Source organism: Schistocerca serialis, chromosome 7 (genome assembly GCF_023864345.2).
Source record: "Schistocerca serialis cubense isolate TAMUIC-IGC-003099 chromosome 7, iqSchSeri2.2, whole genome shotgun sequence".
Taxonomy (NCBI): Eukaryota; Metazoa; Arthropoda; class Insecta; order Orthoptera; family Acrididae; genus Schistocerca; species Schistocerca serialis.
In genome coordinates this window covers 526565320-526585291 of record NC_064644.1, presented here as the reverse complement: position 1 = coordinate 526585291, position 19972 = coordinate 526565320, and the positions used below count along the sequence as shown (strand labels likewise).

The 19972-nt window shown below is 40.1% G+C and overlaps 1 protein-coding gene across 1 annotated transcript in view; it reads left to right on the top strand.

Annotated features, from left to right (window-relative positions):
• LOC126413204 (zinc finger C3H1 domain-containing protein-like) overlaps positions 1–19972 on the top strand; it is a 525925-nt gene that overhangs the window by 445175 nt on the left and 60778 nt on the right. The window contains exons 9-14 of the mRNA XM_050083100.1: positions 3016–3096; positions 3319–3471; positions 5833–6070; positions 12458–12634; positions 14250–14444; positions 18019–18221. Of these exons, the coding sequence (XP_049939057.1) occupies positions 3016–3096; positions 3319–3471; positions 5833–6070; positions 12458–12634; positions 14250–14444; positions 18019–18221 (1047 nt within the window). The remainder of the gene's footprint in view (positions 1–3015; positions 3097–3318; positions 3472–5832; positions 6071–12457; positions 12635–14249; positions 14445–18018; positions 18222–19972) is intronic.

The window sequence follows — 19972 nt, the reverse complement described above, 5'->3', positions numbered from 1 at the left end:
AGCTACTGGCCAGCTTCGCCTCTATGGTGACTCCAAAGTTTCAGTTATACTCAGTCTATCATTGACACCTAAAGGCCCCATCTGGTTATTGGCTAAACTTCCCAGGAGCCAGTTTTTCTCCAAAATTGATTTATCTGCAGACTATTTACAGGTTCCAACAGATGGGGATTCTAAATGGCTCCTTGTGATTAACACCCCCTTCATGTTGCACCAATATTACTGCCTCCCACTTGATGTGGCTAGTTCCCTGGCAGTATTTCAGCATTTGTGGAACAATTGATGATGTCTGTTCTGGGCTGCATCAACTATCTTAATGAAATCGTGATGAGTACATCAACAGAAGGGAATTCATGTAACTTTTGCACCTTGTTCATGGTCTTACAGACTGCAGGGTTGAAATGCAGCTCAGTCATGTCACACTTCTTTCAGCCATCCATTGTGTATTTGAGGATTGAAATTTCTCAGGATGATGTTAAGCCTTTACTTCATCATGCCACTGCTGTCATGGCTCTGCCTCACCCTATAGATGTCAAGGAACTCTTAAGAATTTCTAGGTAAAACTGCTTATTATCACATATTCATTCTGAGTGCAACCATGTTGGTCCAATCCCTTCCATGAGTTGCTACACAAGAACATACCTCTTCAGTGGATACCAGCCTGCAAGAGTACATTCATGCTTTTGGAATATAAAGTACATTTGATTCCTTGTTTGGCTATTTTCCCTCCTGGCCATCGCCTGGTTTTGGTTATGGACACTTCTCAGTATGGACTCGAGGTACATCGGTATGCAGATAATTCTGAACACCCAACAGCTTACACATCAAAAACACTCAACTCCACTCATTACGGACATTAGTTCTTGGTTTCATTGTTTGATCTGTCTGCTTTGTTGCCCGACAAAACAGCACATCACCTCCAATGTTGGGACTTGTTTCTGTTTCACTACAACTATGAATACATTTTCAGCCTACTGCACAGCATGCCAATGCTGATGTGCTGTTCCAGATTTCAATGGGGCTGGATACTACTTTTAATCAGAATGAATCCTTTGTTTTCTCGTAGATTTTGAAGTTCAATGTATAATGGAAGGGCCCAGATTGCAGTGTCTGTCCCTACTGATCTGGCATTGTGTCAAGCTGTTCACCTCATTTGACATGGTTGCTGGACAAGCCTCTGGGCATGGCTTTTGATCCTTTGCATAACTATTTTGCCTCCTATCACTGCCTTTCGATATTTCATGGTGTTGTTCTTTTAGCTAGGGTTGTGATCCTAGCTATCCTGTACTCTTAGTGTGATTGTGGCTTTCCTATGGTGGGATGTGCTTCAGCTCCTAAATAAGGGACGTTGGGGGAAGGGAGGGTCTCACATAAACAGTTATTGCCCTGTGGCACATATTTTGGCCCGGAATTGACGGTGACATTGTGTGTCTTGTTGCAGTCTGCTCTCAGAATGCTACCCAACAGGCAGCACCTCAGGTGATGCTTTCTCTGTGGCCCACCCACACCACAGCTTCCACAGGAATGCAGTCATGTTGATCTGTAGGACCTTTCCTAATTTCTTACTGGTTGTTGGTTGTGATTGTTCCTCTAAATTTCCATATGTTACCCTGTCCTTTGATGTCAGCTGCAGATACGATTCAGGTCCACTCCAAAGTATTTTCTATTGAATGATTACCTTATATGGTTGTGGTAGATAAACCTCCACTGTTTATGTCTTAGACCTTTCACAATTTCTGTACCTGTCAAGGTATTCCCCATGTGAATACTCGTGCTTTTCATCCCCAATCGAACAGTGAGGTGGAACGTCTCGTTCACCCATTCAGGGTTCAAATGAAGAAGTACATTGTGTAGTTCTCCACAGATGATGCCTGAACACACTTCTTGAGTTCCTATAGGTTTGTACCAGTGGGGGATCAGAATCTGGCCAGAATGCTCCAGTGTTGCCAGCCATGTACGATCCTGCACCTGCTCATGCTGCCCCACTGACACCCATTCATTCATTGTGGCTCACTCCTGGCTCTGCAGTCTGGTCTCAGGATTTTGGCCACTGACCAAACTCAAGTCCAGCCACAATCCACAGCTGCTGAGGCCATGGCATCTGTATGGTGTGTACCAGTTATAGCTTGGTGGTGCACCATCATGACCAGGTGTATCCATGTGCCATGTTGAGAGCTGCAGATCCACTGCCACCACCTCTGCCTCTTCCCTCAGCACCTATCCCAGTCTTGTGGGTCTTCCCTGCTGTTGGGGGGCAGGGGGGGGGGGGGGGGAGGAGGCGGCAGGCCTGCCTCCCTTGTAGGTGTTGCCACCTCCTGCCTCTCCTATGGGGTCCAGTCCCCTGGCACCTGCTTTTGGGCCTTTCAGTGATGCTTTGCTGCCACTGTCAATTCCGCCACTGGCTGTTCAAGCACCTCGGGACCTCCCACACAACCGCCCCTGAGTGGCCAGTACCTCCACTGTTGGCACAGTTCCACCACTTTGTGGTACCTTTCCCCGAGGGGGGAGGGGGTGCTATAACCCTGTATGTAATGCCTGGATGGGTACCGCAGTACCAGGCCACCAGTGCATTACCCTTCAAATATTTTACCAACAGCATCTGCGCAGATTGTCCATCAGAGGCCACCTGGAGTGTGCCACATGACTTGGGCACATGGCATTGCTTCCACTTTGTATTTACTGGAGCCCTCCTCTTTATAAGCACAGTGCAGCAGGCACTCACTCTCATATTATTTTCGTACTTATTGTCAGCAACTGCTCATATCAGTACATAGATTGTTTCTATTTTTGTGTCCATGTTCTCATTTGTTGTTCCTTTCTATATGGAAGAAGAATAAATAAGAATTTCAAACAATTCTGAATGATACTAGTTAATTAGCAATTTTTTATGTTACATTCAGAATCAGAAGTGTTTTAATTGATGTGTAATGTTATTTCTTGGTGAACAGTGACATAAGATTTGTGGAAATACATTTTTTGTAGCACCCTGACTTTGTTATTCTATTTATTTCAAAACAGGCTAAAGTGCAGCAGTTATATCGCTTGGACCGGTTGCTGCAAGAGGAATCCAGCACATTGCAGAGTCTTCAACAGGATAAGGTGATTTTTTAGTGGTTGGAACTGTTACAGTCAAAGTTTTCTTGTAGAAGTACGCAAATCATTGCCCTAAACAGGAGTTATTACTTTGTTATGCATTTTTTTCACAATTAATATTTTTGTATTTTCACTAATATTCCAGTTTGATTATTCATAATTTTTTCTTGTGAAATTAAAAAAAAAGTCATTTATATTTTATTGCCAATAAAGAATTGAAATGTGCAGGAACTGCTAGAGAGAGCCCTAGCTGGTCTTCGGCACAAGCTTCAGAACAACAGTCATTTCTCACCAGTTGAAGTGGAGCACTTCCGTAAGCAACAACGAGCACTGGAAAGAGAGCTGAGCCGTGTTCGCCTCTTACTTGCACACAATTCCAAGGTAAATAGATTTGAGAAATGCATTTTAGTGATAGCAAAATCTGTGGAATAGGTTTGATTTTAAAAATGGCTGGTCATTGAGGCCCATTCGAAGTGGGTCTCATCACTGAAGATGATATTCCAGCCAAAGACATCTCTGGAGATGCCCCAGACAGCTGTCATTTACCAACCAGACTGTTGCCCACCATACAGCCTGACAAGCAAGTGATGGTTTAGGGTCCCTTTTCATTTCATAGCAGCATCCCTTTTGTTGCTGTCTGTGGCATCTTTACAGCACACAGGTACATCGACGATGTTCTTCGTCCTGTTTTGTTGCCCTTCACGGCAAGCCATTGTGGGGCTACATTTCAGCAATATAATGCCCACTCCCATGTAGCAAGAGTTTCTACAGCTTGTCTTCATTCTTGACAAACCCTACTTTGGCCATAAGGTCACCAGATATCTCTCCAATTGTGAATGTTTGGAGCATTATGAGCAGAGCCCTCCAACTCACCATCTCAAAGAACAGTTTACAACTGTTGCAATAATTTTTTTAGCAGATTATTTGCAAGCATAACACATTATGTTAGAAGCACGTATGACAACTAACAAGAATACTGTAGAAGGGTTTGGTATTCTATTTGCATACTGCTAGGTACAAGATGTGATTTAATATTACTCTGAATTCCCATCACATGGTGTGATGTTGGTTGAAATTCAAAAAACATTATATGTTAAATAACGACACACTGACAGTGAAAATTTTTTTATTTTAGCTATTATATTAATTGTTTGAAAATTGTTAACTCATGGCAATGGTTAAATTTCTAGTATTCTGAACCTCTATCTGAATACTAATCATTTTCAGAAGGACAATTTTTTTGAACATTTTTAGTGTGTTAAAACTTTTATTTATTTAACTGAAATAAAACAACTCATGTGTCTAGGTCTCTCATGCATTGACCATTCACAATGACAAGCAGAACAATAACTGAATTTTAATCTATTATGTTTATCTATTTATAGACACACAAATAAAACTTTGCAAATTCTTCGTTGATTCGGGTGAAGTTGACAGTCTTTTCCCAAGCAGTTCTTTTACAAAAAAAGTATTCATGAATGCAGCAAAAATGTGATCTAATGAATCCAGCAAAATTGTGACAAAATGGATTCAGCAATAATTGTCTTATAACAGTCTGACAGTGTAGTGGGGAAATCATTGTTACAAGTGTCTGTATGTTAAATTTTGAATTTGTGATGTGGGTTGTGGTTTTGTCTGTTACATCATACAGTTGAGATCATAAGAGTTGTCAGTGTGAAAATGCTGCAGGTGTACAAATGAAAATTGGGTGAATTAAGGAAATGTATCCTGTATGTTTTTGGACTATGTCTCACAGAAATTCTAAAAGGAAAACTAAGAATTAACAAGGCTAGCTGAGCATATAAAACTTCCAAAGGAACCATGATAAACAGGATTCACAGTCATCATGTTAAGACACAAGGCAGTCAGCCAGTTTTTAGTGCTAAAGAAGAAGTGTGTATGTTTCTTCAGACGTTCATAAAGCAAATTTGTGATCACATTTTTTTTGTCCTTAATCTTTCTTTGTATGTTACTCCGATATTAGTATTAAAATTTAATTGTTATGCAGGTACATTTTTCAGTTATTAATAAAGTATTCAGAATAATTAAAGTCACCCTAGAGTCATAAACAATCCACAATTATCGCATAAAAGATAATTGGTCAGCCTCACCCCCAGGTGGGGTGAAATTGACCAACACAGCTTTTTCTTTTTCTAATTTTATGATCTGTTAGAGCAAGAGGTAATAAAGACCAAAAATTGTATGACTACAGCTCATTGCTGATGCTCTGAAAAAAAGTAATAATAATTTTATTGGCTTCTGATGTATTTAAGGTCCATAATCAGTCAGTTTCACCCCCTTTTGAAGGTTCTTTTAAAGTAAACTATTTGGTTGGTAAGACTTTTATGTTTTGGATAAAACTTATTTAAGAGAAATAAATGTATTTTATGCATCCCCTTTGTTTTTTCTGGTAGTTTTTGAGTCATTAATATCAGTTGAAAATCCTTGTAGAACAGTTAATTTTGCACTTTTACTTCTGTTTACCATTTTTAGCAGTCTCTTAATTAGTTTTAACTATGTTAATACCACTGTTCCAACCAGTCACTTAAATGGTTGGAATTAGGTTTCTTTGGTATATTTTTCAATCATATAACTTTTATTTTGATGCATTCTATATTATTACATTGCACGCACACTAATGCATAGTGGAACAACTACATAAATAAATAAAGTATCATTCATAAAACTGATGTAAGCTGCTTCCGACATAACATGAGATATGATTAAAAAATATCATTGCAGAAACTTGAAGAAACAGTAGCAGAGAATGCACGCCTGGAACAGGAGCTTGTAATTTTACGCCAAAAACTGCAACAGCCAATAACAGAACCAGGTGGTGGGACAGCTGCACTGGAGGCAGAGTTGAGAAGAGTGCAGAGGCTGGTGGGAGACCTCACAAGGCAACGCAAGCAGCTCAGCCTGCAAGTGCAGCAGCTGACCCAGCAAAGGCCTGGACCTGCAGGTGTCACTGGTAGCAGAGGTGGGTCCTCATTTAGTGTGTGGCAGAACTCCTTTGCACAGGAACTAATTTATTCATTACTATTCTCCCATTGTTCAGTGATCTTCATTGTTCACGATTATTCTTCATTCTGTGGCTGATGTGACAGTACTCTCATAAATTGCATTTACATCTTCATCTGTACTCTATTATGCACTGACTGTGTCGAATATTGTAATACTGCACCAGTGTAATCTTCTTTCCACCATAATCCTTTCAAAAATTGAGCTTGAGAAAATTGCTCTTGGTACACTGTTATATAAGGCTGAACAGCTCTAAATTTATAATTGTGGTCATTATGTAGGATACAGTGGGAATAAATAATGTGTTTCTTTAGTAGTCTTGAAATGTCTGTTCTCGGAATTTAAGAATAGATCTTTCTGTGAAGTACATCATCATTCTTGTTTTGTTTCCCACTTGATTTTGTCAGTTCTTTGGTGGCACTTTTGTACTAAAGAAAAAAATCCATGTCAAATGAAACAGCTCTTGTCTGAATCATCTCAGTCACTCATTAATTCAAGTATGTAAGGTTAACTGATGTACAGATTAAACTCAGTGACTGGTTAGAAGAGGACTTTATGTGTAGCTTTCATAATGATGAATTACATTTTCCTAGGGGTTTTCAAAAGAATTTGATTCTGACACCTGCCTTCACTGCAACCCCATCAATTTAGTCATTCAATGCAAAATATTTCCTCCGGTATTCAAAAATATTGACTGATGCCACAGATAGTTTGGTAATGAAACAATGGAAAATCCAGGTAGGAATATAAACAATATCACGAAAAAGATAGATTGCTACTCACATTATAGATCACACATTGAGTTGTAGACAGGAACAATGAAAAGGCTTTCAGCCAAAGCCTTCAGCAGAAAAGAAAATACACATACATTTGTAAAAGCAAGCACACCTCACACACTCATGACCACCATCCCGACCACTCTGGCCAGAGCAAATGTGTGTGTTTTCTTTTCTGAAGGAGGCTTTGGCTAAAAGCTCAATGTGTAACAGTATTTGATTGTGCACCTCTGTAACTCAACATGTTATCTTTACAGTGAGTAGCATTCTACCCTTTTCATAATATTGTTGATGGTTTAGTAATAATAAATTGAAGTTTGTCTCTTGTGTTTGTGCACTTTGTTATGTTTGTGAATATTGAAAGGTGTAAAGGTTACCACTCACCATTTGTTGAAATGCTGAGTGGTTGACAGGCATGTTAAACAGGATTGGAAATATTTCTGGGGTCAAGTGGAGGGTTTGGGGACAGGTGTGGAGGTGGCTGTGGGTCAGAGGTTAGCAGAGACTGATGCCAGGAGGATTGTGGGATTGAAGAATTTGTTGTAATGACAACTAACCTAACACGAAACACACACACACACACACACACACACACACACACACACACACACACACACACACACAGCTTAAGTATCCTTGTCAAGTATATTGTTTTGGTGGTGAAACTGTACTGGGATGAGACATGTATGGTGGACTGGGTGAAAGGGAAACACAGGTGGAGAGAGAAGAAGAAGATGACTGAAGGCTGTTAAGTGGAGACCACAAGGGAATGTGATAGGTATGTGGCACCACTGCTTTTTCCTGGCACAGGTAGGGAGAACTGCATGCGGCATACAATGAATTAGATGAGTGGAATGGGGGGGCACGATACAACAGACTGAAAGTAAACAGATATGGTCAAGTGGAGGGTTTGGGGACAGGTGTGGAGGTGGCTCTGGGTCAGAGGTTAGCAGAGACTGATGCCAGGAGGATTGTGGGATTGAAGAATTTGTTGTAATGACAACTAACCTAACACGAAACACACACACACACACACACACACACACACACACACACACACACACACACACACACACACACAGCTTAAGTATCCTTGTCAAGTATATTGTTTTGGTGGTGAAACTGTACTGGGATGAACATGTATGGTGGACTGGGTGAAAGGGAAACACAGGTGGAGAGAGAAGAAGAAGATGACTGAAGGCTGTTAAGTGGAGACCACAAGGGAATGTGATAGGTATGTGGCACCACTGCTTTTTCCTGGCACAGGTAGGGAGAACTGCATGCGGCATACAATGAATTAGATGAGTGGATTGGGGGGGGGGGGGGGCACGATACAACAGAAGGAAAGTAAACAGATATGGTCAAGTGGAGGGTTTGAGGACAGGTGTGGAGGTGGCTCTGGGTCAAAGGTTACCAGAGACTGAAGCCAGGAAGATTGTGGGACTGAAGAATTTGTTGTAATGACAATCTCCAGGTACATAGTTTGGAGACTGTAGTCTTGATGGGTGGGCAGATCAGATGACATGAAGCAGCCACTGTGGTCAAACATGTCTAGCAGTGTGTTCTGTTGTGACTGGTGTACAGGTGCATATTAAATAAACAGGGTCCCAAGTAGATAAGAACAATGTATTCTTTATTAAGAGTAGCATAACACTGAAAACATATGAGAGATAACACTGGCAAGTAACTGTCTGTTAGTCCATTTGTCCAAGCCAGTGTCAAAGTCAACATGATCTGGTTACCATTGGTTCAGTATGTACTCAATTGGATGGGATACTGGGTGTGGCCAGTGTACAGCCCTGAGGGTACGCTGAGTGAATGCTGAGTGGTGACCGTGTGCTCCGATTGATGAACCGGTGCGCATCTTCCTTGGGGACAAATGGTGGACCCATCTCAATGATAGCTGAAGATTCTACATCCTCCTTCCCCTTAGGGTAAAGGTGACAAAGTTATTGTAATGGTCTTGCATCATGGTGCTGGAATGTTGTGCGGTGCTTGCCACAGAACCTACCCTCCCCCCTATCCCAGTGCGGGGAGACAGCATTGGCCACGCAATACTGGGAAACACAGTGCCAACAGCTGTTCACAAGGGAGAGATGTTATCCCTGGGCTGATGCTGGGGTGTCCTCAGGTGTGGGGCTGTGACCTGGCACCTGGCTTAGAAGGAAGAGCACCAGAAGAATACATTGTGTGCAAAGTTGGCTGAGCATGCATAGGAGCATGAAGAGAAGAGGCTTAGAATTGAGACTTGAGAAGGGGATGAGGTACAGAGGTTCCTGTAGAAAGGTGGAGAGGCTGGCAGAGCCCAGGAGAGAAGTCAAGATCTGGGGCCATTCCAGAAACAGAGAACTGCGGCAGTGTCATCTAGAGGTGACTGACACTGGAGGTGCTCCACAAATGTGGCTGGACACCTCCTGTTCCATGGTGAGGTCATCTGATGGCACTTGACCCTGTGGCTTCTTGTGGTGCCACTGGCTCAAAGGAGTCCTGGAGAGTCGAGCAGGCAGAGACAGTGCGTGGTGTGGCTCCTTGCACGTTTACCAATGCCTGCTGTGGAGTTTGCAACAAAACTAGAATGAGGAGTGGGACATTGGAGTGTACAACAAACATACTGTAACAAGTGTCAGATGTTAGAATACCATGAATGTAGAAAGAATACTGAGAAGCACTGTCTCCCCGGGGTGGGGGACAGTAAAACATCTGTCCAAATTGTCTGAAACCCTCAATGCTAATGACAGAAAATGCAACATTGTAAACCTAGAATCTTGCTGCCCCATTGGTGCATCTTGGGCAGCACCACCCCAGTGAGGAAGGCTGGCAATGGCTGCATCATTTAAGACTCAAAGAGGAAGGGCAACATGGGGCATGACTGGAGAAGGGCAGCAGCTGGGTGGATGTCGCAGGAGTGTAGACTTTACCCCTGTCACCATTTTGTTGTGACCAGTATACAGGTACATGTTGAATAAACTGGCTCCTAAGCAGACAACAGCAATGTACTCATTGCTAGGAATGGCATAACACTGAAAACACATTAGAGCTGTTGAGGGTAGCATAATTAGCTTACTGTCTGATAGTTGCTAAACAATGGCATTTCACAGTTCTGTTGTCAGTTACAAGAAAAGATAACATTTTGCTTGTAACTGTCCATTAATCCATGAGTATCTGGACTGACATGGAAGAGCTACTGTTAGCTCAGCATGTGCACCATTGGATGGGCCACTGGGTTTGGCCAGCATACAGCCCAGGGTGTATGCTGAGTGAACTCTTGTGTGGTGAGTGTGTGTCCGAGTGATGAGATTCTGGGCATGGCCACTGTAGAGCCCAGAGTATATGCCACACACATCCTGCCTGCAAATTGTTGAGCAGTGTCTTAATCATGCAGATGGAAGGATTTCTATGAGCAGCAAGTCATGTGGTTACAGTTGCATGGTCTTATGAAGTGTGATATATTGTTATTTTTATTGTATTTTATGGTTTTATTTACAAGATTAGCAAGTATTCTTGATTTTCAAATGTTTATTGAAATGTCCATTGAAACTAAACTCACCTTGTGAATGTTTTGTCATGTGGTAATATGTTGGTAAAGATTTGTGGAAGATTTTGTGTTGCATTCTCTTGAGTCCGTTGAAAGTTGCCATGTTTGTTTGCAGATTTATTCACCAATCTCCATAGCGCCCCTCCAACTCCATGTTGACATAGTGTACCTGAACCTTTTTGTAGTAATTAGAATGACTACAAAGAGTAATATTTATGTTCGAGTCTCACCTAATTATTTGTTAGAGATGGGCACTCATTTACTTCTTCCTTGAATTCAACTTTTACTCTTACTATCAAGTTGTAATACATAATATTCACAATTATAAGTTCCCTTCATCTTTATCAGAGCAAGAACAAAATTGTAGTCATTAACATCACATTTAACAACAGAGAGAATAGGAATGAGAGATAATGCAATGATAATGTTCAATTTTCGTATGCAAGGAGCATACTCCCAGACTTCTAGACAGAGCACAGCATATGACACAGCTATTTCCATAATAAAATATGATATTACAGTGCTGTGCTAGTGGTGAGACTGGCATCTCATGTGGTGGCTTCAGGAGATAACAGGGATAAAAAACTAGAATGTTTTCGTCATTGTCCAGAAAGTTGACATACACATGCAACATGTGCAGGCTGGCACTGGCTTGTCGCCATGTGGGCTGATTCTGGCAGGCAACTAGCCATGTGGGCTGATTCTGGCAGGCAACTAGAGTCTGAAAACATGCCAATTGTAGGTATATGTTGGGTTACGAAAGTGGTTTGTGAATGGTCAACGACATGGGGTGCTCTATCACCGGATGGTCAACTATTTCTTGGTCACATTTGGACATTGGCATTCATATGAGTGGACATTTGGTGGTCATGCACATTTAAGAAGCTGTACTAAAGTTACAGCACAGCTGGTCTACAGCGTTACTGCTTTCACAACTAGCTCCTGTTGCTTTCATAGCTGGCTCCTGTCTCTGATAGAGAAGGTTTTTGTTTTGTGACAGCACTACAGTAGTATGTACTGGGGGAGGAGTGGGGATGCATAATGCAGGTCTTGTATGTGGATCTCCCACATGCTTCTTCTGGCAAAGTGTTTGGGGAATAGGTCAGGTAAGGTTGGATGGATGGTAGTATACCACTCTGAGAGAGGTGGGAATGATTATGGGTAGGATATTTTGTCTGGGCATGCGGATGGGTATTGGAAGACCTGGCTAAGGATGTTGTTGAATTATTACTGTCCAGAGTGATATTAGGTAATGAACAGGGTTCTCCTATACAGCTGATTCATGGGGCTGGTTGGGGGATTACAGGCATGTGTGGAAATGGGATAGGAGCTCTCTGTTTGTGGACTAGGTTTGGAGGTTGTTACCTACCTGCAAAGGCACCAGTAAAACATTCAGCATACTTGCCAAGGAACTGCTCGTCATTGCAGATACATTGTTTGTGGGTGGCCAGTTGTTTACTTGAGATAGCAGCTGTCAAAATGGATGCTCTATTTCTGGTTGGTGGGCTTTATAAGGGCAGAGAATTTTGCTGAGCTGTTGGCGGGGTAAGGGTCAGTGTGCAAGATGGTAGCAGGCTGAGCTGAGGACAATTTTAAGGTGGTGCAAGAGAGAATGTCAGTGCTGGGTTGGAATGAGGGTAGAGTGTTTTGATTCAGGGTCCTGATCAGTTTAATTTAGTTTTTGTTATATTCAATGGATAATATTAAATTTGACTTCTCACTATGATGTAAAATGAGTCAGTTTTATAATTATGGCATTTTTTCCAGTGAAAGGTATTTCAACATACTGGCCACTTACATGATTGTCTTAACCTAATTTTTTTTTTTTAAATGCTGTGACTTATACTTAACTATGGTCAATTTCTCTTTCCCAAGCACATGCGTGCTCGCGCGTGCGTGCACACGCACACACACACACACACACACACACACACACACACAAACACACACACACTATTAGTCCTGTCCTATAGCTCATTGTTCCTATAATGTTTCAATAAAGCTGAAATGGATGATTCTCTTTGGTTCTTTATAGGAAGCAGCTCCACCCCCAGTAGAAAACGGCACCATAGCACATGGTTAGTGACAGACCTCGACACACTGGAGACACAAGACCTCGGCGTGGAAGCCGCTGTGAGCCCAGCAAGTAGCCAGGCAACAACAGCCACCTCACCAGGCTCAACACTGCGCTCACCATTGTACACGTCCAGAGGTAATCAGGCATGTCGAGAGATACTTTGTATTTAGGGAAGGACACCTTTTTACTTCTTTCTTACTTCTCACAGATAAGAAGTAGAAAATGGGAATATAAGGCCATATGGGACCTTTAAAGCGATGTGATTAGCTACGAACTGAACTTTCAAGAGCCGTAAAGTGCAGTGAACAAACTACAGATGTAGAAGATAGAGATTCAATGTATCTATTTTTCATATTTATGATTGCCAACCATCATCACACATTTGTGATTTAAGTGATTAGGAAAAAGGCATTCCACTCTTGCCTTTTGTTATCAGTTATCTGCATGCTTCCTGATTGTTTTCCTAACTTTGGTGAGCTCTCTTGTAGTTCCCTACCAGCAGCCCCTGTCAACTGCGGGCAACTAGCTATTTATTCTGCTTGCATCTGTGGAAGCTGCCCCCATTCACGTATTTCTCTACTTCTGTAAGCCTACCCCTCATGTCTTTGTGCTCTTGCCGCCTAAGACAACTATTCGATCCAGGGGAAAGTCTTGAATATTCTCTTCAGTTCCTATGCTTGGTAATTTTTTTGCAGTTGAGATTCTTTCACTTTTCTATTTTCACTGATACAACAAAGATCATTAGCAATAACACTTACAAAAAGGTTATTGGAAACACACTGTCATCATATTTCAAAAGGCTTTTTATCTTAAAATGATATTTCCTGCAATCAGACGAATGATTCTATGAGTGCATTTTTGTCGAATTTGCAAGAGAGGACAGTAAAATTTTGTTTTTTTGTGTAATTATCTGAATAATTTCAGTGATTTCTGCAAACCTCCCTGTGTCTGCTGCAATCCTTCGCAGAATGTTTATTAGTGGCAAATGTGATTCAGGATAAATTAACATCAATTTTGAGGTTTCTGAAACTTCACCCTTCCTCTGTCCCTTGGAAGCATTATAGGGCCGCTTCCTGCATTAGTTAACTCATGATCTAGTGACAACATTGTGCAAAATTACTATGCAAAGCCTTTGTTTATGTCAAGGAATTTGTCACATCACATCTTCACTGAAGCTGCACAAACTGAGTTACTATTCTATGAGTATAAACTTTATGAACTCCTTACATTATTAAGCAATGAAATTATCTGAGTCCACATACACAGTGTGTGTGTGTGTGTGGGGGGGGGGGGGGGGGTTGTGTGTGTGTGTGTGTGTGTGTGTGTGTGTGTGTGTGTGTGTGTGTGTGTGTGCGCGCGCGCGTGCGTGCGTGTGTGTGCACGCGCGCATGTGCATGCGAGAGCATGGGTGTAAATTTGCATTCATAAAGAAATTATTTAAGACAAAATAAAATTATAGTCTTAATTCAGGAATATAAATTTGCTGAGATGTCTACCAAATAAAATTCAGGATGGACAAAAGCATGTAAAAGAAGTACAGTGAACAGGAAAAGAGTTTCTGGGAGGAAGGAAGCCAAACAGTGCTAAAAAAATTCAAACATGCTTGTTAGTTGGGCACAATGAATAACTAAAAAATATATTTATTTGATGCCATTAAATTTAGCTACAACTATTTCTTTTTCAGTATTTGTTTATGAAAATAAAGTCATTGGAACATTGTCATGCATTTTGTTTCTTTTTGTTTTAACAGAAGCTGGTAGTGGAATGGAAGTGGAAAATGAGGTTCCCCCACCACTCCCTGCCCCTCCAGAGATTCCACCTGAGTACCCACCTCCACCTCCGCCACCACCTCCACCATCAGAAGAGGCTTTACTTGGTCCAGGAGAACAGTATTGTCCACATGTTGATATAAATGAGGCTGATGATCGTATGAAAAGATTTTATGGTATGTATGCCAAAATACAAAAAATCCTTTTCCACATCTTCATAGTTTTAATTAAGATCTCACACTAGACATCCAATTAAGGTAAAGGAAAAGTTACTGAATTAAAAATTTAACTCCTTGCACTCCATATGGCAGACACAGGGCAGCTCCGTGCAATCTTATTTAAATCGCTGCTGTTTGGGCGGCAAGTGTGCCACAGAGAATTGCACAGTCTCTTTGTGGAAACAATGAGGCCACTGACCAACAGGTAGGCCATACATGAAAACAAAAAGTGCACTTTTATTCAAATATATTTCCAAAACATTACAGTACAAAACTTTTCAATCTATGAGATTTTTTGAAATGCTTGTCAGGATGGAGAGCTGGGTTTTGTGTACATGTTTCCCAGTGATACACAGTTTCACGCCTGCCACCTTTCTTCTTTCTGCCTGAACTCACTGCATATTGCTTATGCTTGTTCCCAGGAAGCTTGTTGATAATTTGCAACTGTCCATTCCAGCGTTCCTCATCATCAGAAGTTGAATGACATCCTTGTATCTGCCATGGATTTTTTTCTTCACCAACTAAGTTTCTTATAACACTTATACAGAATACTTTGTGAGACAGTTTTTTCAAGTTGTTTTTCTTGCAGAAGTTGTTTTTGCATAGCAAATAGCTGTTTACACAACCAAAAGTATATTTTTCGCCATCACTTCAGACTTATCATTAGAAAACCATAACTGGAAATAAAATGGTCAGATCGATCAACTCCACCCATTTTCAAAGTATAATCAACAATCACATTTGGTTTCAGTTTTTCTTCCCCTTTCTTTCTGTTTCTCCTTTCTATAAGTGACACTGAGCTATTTTGTCATGCCAGAATCATCATTTTGTTATTGCGGATGCATTTTATTTCATGGCTTTTTCAGACGAAGAACTCAGTTCTTGATTGCAGTTGGAAGGTTTTTGCGATTGGCTTGGATTGTTCCTGTGAGAAGTATGTTCTGTTTCAACTGTTCATCAGCTAATGCAACACCTGTGTAAAGATAGTCAATGTACAAATGATACCCTGATTGCCCTGCAGCATTCCTGATATTAGCCAGCAATTGAAGAACTATTCTCTCAGGAAAAATACAAGTCTGGATGGCTCGAGGACTCTGTTGTTACAGTGCCAAAATAGAGTATCGAACTGCAAATATAACCATTTAATGAATCCAAAACCACATAAACTCCTAAGTCCACATTTTGTTGATTTTTGAGGATTGTACATTTTGAATGATACTGCACATTCATCAGCAGCTGAATACCTACATGGTCAATAAATTTTGAGAAACTTGTGAGACAAGTAATCCAAAACATTAACCACTTTACTCAGATTTGACTGAACCTAACTGTTGATGCGAGTGGCACTCTCTGGATTAGAAACATGAAGTGCCCAGAAAATTTGCATAAATAGTCTGTGAGTAAAACAGTCTGAAAATAAGTCAAGTGATTGTGACCATTCTCTTGAAAAAAAATGTCTTGCAAGTTCTTACACTTCTGTAATGCCATATTCAGTAGCAAACTATGGAAGCATTTCATTTCTTCCTTGGTAACATTTTTCCAGTCCCACCATGCAGAATGTTGTGGAAGTGGTGTCTCTTTGCATATTTTTGCTTGAGCATACCTGTTCATTTTGGCTGCTGTTTGTTGAAATAGGTCATCTGTGAAAATAAACTGAAAGAAAACAGCTGGCAATGATGGAACATTAACAGTTTAACTGATAAAACCACACTTTGAATCATCTAAAGGAAAACCTGTAAAGTCAGAGTTATTTTCACTCCAAATTCGCCTTGAATCTTTTGCTGAATCACTAGAAACATGCATATTTTCCTGGTTTTCATTGCCATCTGCACTAAAATTATTTAGAAGTGAACCAATCTCATCATCAAAATCACTCTCACTACACTGTCACTTAAAGATTTCTCGAAAAGCTGTAAATTCTCATTCTCAGAAAGAATTGAGTGTGAGGAATTTGCCATTGCACTCGTGCAAACTTGAACATAATAATTCCAAAATTCCTTTTACGCAACTGCAACAGCTTGACACCAAGTTAACACAGTTTCCCCTATACGGCAGCACTAAGTACCACTGATGCCTAATACTATCAGATTTGAGAACTGAGCATGTGAGAGCTGCAAAAAATCATATCGAATGAGGTTTGACATCAGAGTGGGAAACAACATTTACAATTTTGAGTGCCTTTCAATGTTGGAGTGGAAAGCGTTAAATTTAGTCAACAACACTTTCTGAAATAAAAATGCCAAACACTGGTATCACAAATACACCAACCTAAGTATCAAATATTGAATTTAGAAGAAATGAAACTTTGTATTTATTAGATAAATGGGGGAAAACTAATAAAACATTGAAACAAGTAAATACTCAAGGATTACAGGAGACCACTCACCAAAAATCAGCATTGAGCTCTCAATAGGCACACACAGAAGAAAGAAAACTTGCTAGCTTTTAGAGATATTCTTTGATGGGCTAGAGTAAAAACCACACACAAACACACACACACACACACACACACACACACACACACACACAGACACACACACACACACACACACACCTATGCCCCTACCTAGCGGTGCAAAACAAGAGGAAAAAACTAGAAGTAAGTCTGGCATCAGAAATGAGAATGTAAAAAAGAAGTTGAGCAGATACAGGTTATGAGGCACCATGCAAGAAACACACGATGGTAGGACGAAGATATTTGCAGGATAGACAGACGATTTGGAGATACAGTGGCTTGGTTAAAAATTTCACCTATTGAGAATCAGCATTCTTTTATGAATTGTTGTTAATGGATACATAATGACAAACAAAATTATTTTGCTCCCGGCAAATCACATTGTTTTTAATAAACATATGAAAATTTTGTAAGCTAAAATAATATTCAAATCAGCTGCATCTAATATTATCTGAACAGTAGAATCCTTACAGTGACCATGTTCATTTGTTACCAAGGTCCCTGACAATTTCCTTATGGTGGAAGGTACAAGTCTGTTAAAAACAAAGATGAGAAAGGTAATTTCATTGTTCTCATTGCAAATAATACTGTGTTCATAAAACAAAATGTGAATTAACCTAGAATAACTTACTTACTGTCAGTAGCATATTGGAACTCGATTTTTGTAACTAGTAGGATTTTTGAACAATGACATTCAACAATTCCAAATTACTGGCTTAAAATAAGGAATTATGATATCAGTTAAGTAATTTTATGTCTCACACAGAAAGTTCCATGGTATTACCACCAAAAAGTTACATTTGTTCTTGAAACACTTTTCATAATACAACAATGAATTTATCCAATTATTTACTTTGAATACCTGTTGTTGTAAATGCAATAAAGGTGAACATAATATTCCAGATTTGGGAATACGGTGCCAGGAGGAATTCATTTAACCTCTTTAATACATCTCCTTGTATTTAATAATATTACTGTACTCTTGTACTCCAACGCCATTTAATGATCTGTCATATAAATGTCCTTCACAGAAGTGTACAAGAACTTGATGTATCTATTTTTGTTTTATCTTTGTAGGTATCATACCAAAAGAAAAACAACAAGAAATAAAGACTGTAAGAATTGTTAAACGTGAATCAGAACGACGACAGAGGGACCGTGATAGAAGTGGTAATATTGGTATTCCTCTGACAAATGGTGGAATTACTACTGGTAAACGTGCTCCTGCAGCTGATGGCTCTGAAACAGCCAACAGCATATCTGAGGCACAAGGATTTCAGGTAGTGTAATATGCTGTTTCCAAAATACCTCAGCCACAGTTTAAGCTGCTGACCAATAGGCCTTTATCAACATTCTCTGTTTCAGTAGCTAAGTTCCACTTCTCCAGTGCCACATTTTTCATTAAACTCAGTAGCTTTGTCATAGCAACACATTTAAATTAGAGTCAAATATCTCAATTGGCAGAATGTCTAGCTTTAGTTCAAACCAAGAACAAACCAAACAACATTTGAAAAAAAGAGACTGAAGGACAAAATGAAAGATAGTGTGAAATGTTGCAAACGAAGGAACAGGCTCAAAAGAGACAACATTGACAAAGGGTTACAAAGAAGCTATTAATTTTCTTAAAATCGTAGTGCAACTAATCTTATAAGAGTATCTTACACTTAGATAAATTATCATTGTGAGTTGAAGATCTATTAAAAGTACTTCTTACTGTTACTCTCTCTCTCCCTCCCACCCCGCTCTCTCTCTCTCTCTCTCTCTCTCTCTCTCTCTCTCTCTCTTCTGTGTGTGTGTGTGTGTGTGTGTGTGTGTGGGCACATGTGCACACAATTAGGAAATTGAGATGAAATTAGCAGTGAATTTAGACATTTCAGGTTACAACATGTTTAATGACAACCGATATGAACATCAAATGAAATTTATGAAGGAATGTGACCAGTAATTTTGGAGGATTGCACCTCTATCATCATGTGGATTTATTTAAAAATTAACATAACATGAGTGGTGTGTATGTGTGATTTTCTGGATGTGCTTGTGTGCCTTCACATTCCTCCTAATGATTATCATGCTCATCATTCCAGTTGTCCTATATGCAGCTCTATATCAGAACCCTCATAACCAGGATCCACTCTTTGTATACGTGAAAAAAATGTAGTGGTACTTAAGACTAACGCGTAACTCAACTTTCAAAATTTTACTGACCCATAAAATTCTTTTCATATGAGTGACATGCCCTGCTGTGGCAGGGAAAATAAGGGGTACAGTAGAAAAATCCTTTTATTGGAGCAAAAAAAAAGTGACTATACTCCCGTTTAAAATACTCTGACTGAAAAGTGGGGTACCAGCTGCCTCATTCTGTCTTCCTCAGCACCTTAAAAAATTTTCTCATAAAATATGGCTTGTGATCACAGTAGCAGTGAACACAGTTGACAGAGGCAGAACAATGCTAGGCAGAGAGTGGAGGAGACAATGCTAGTGGGAAAGGAATAAAGAGAAGAAGGAAGTGGAAGTGGGTATAAGCCAGTGATAATGAGAGACAAAGTCAATGAAAATGAATGACAGTGAGAAGAGACTGCAGCAGTGGAAAGGAATGAATGAGATAGCAGCCGTAAGAGAGAGCCAGATGGAGGCAGTGAGAATGAGAGCAGACAGTATTAGAAGGATAGGAGACAATTAAGAGAGACAAATAGATAATGACAAGGAGCTGGGTTGCATGAGTGAGTGTGAGTGGGAAACTGGGAGTGGATGGTATTGAGTAAGTCACAACATTGGACTTGTGTGTGTGAATAGGTTATAGTTACTGGGATTGAGAAGTGAGTTTTATGTTAAGAAGAGTTTGAATATGTTAGCATGCCAAGATTTTTAGAAAATTTTTAAAGGTGCTGAGGAAGATAGAATGAGGCAGTTGGTATCCCACTTTTCAGTCTTTTAAACAAACACTTAAGTATCATACTATTCCATAACCCCAAATCATTCTGTTGTACTGTTGAATGGAATGTACATCCTTTATTTTTTTCCAAATTCCAAT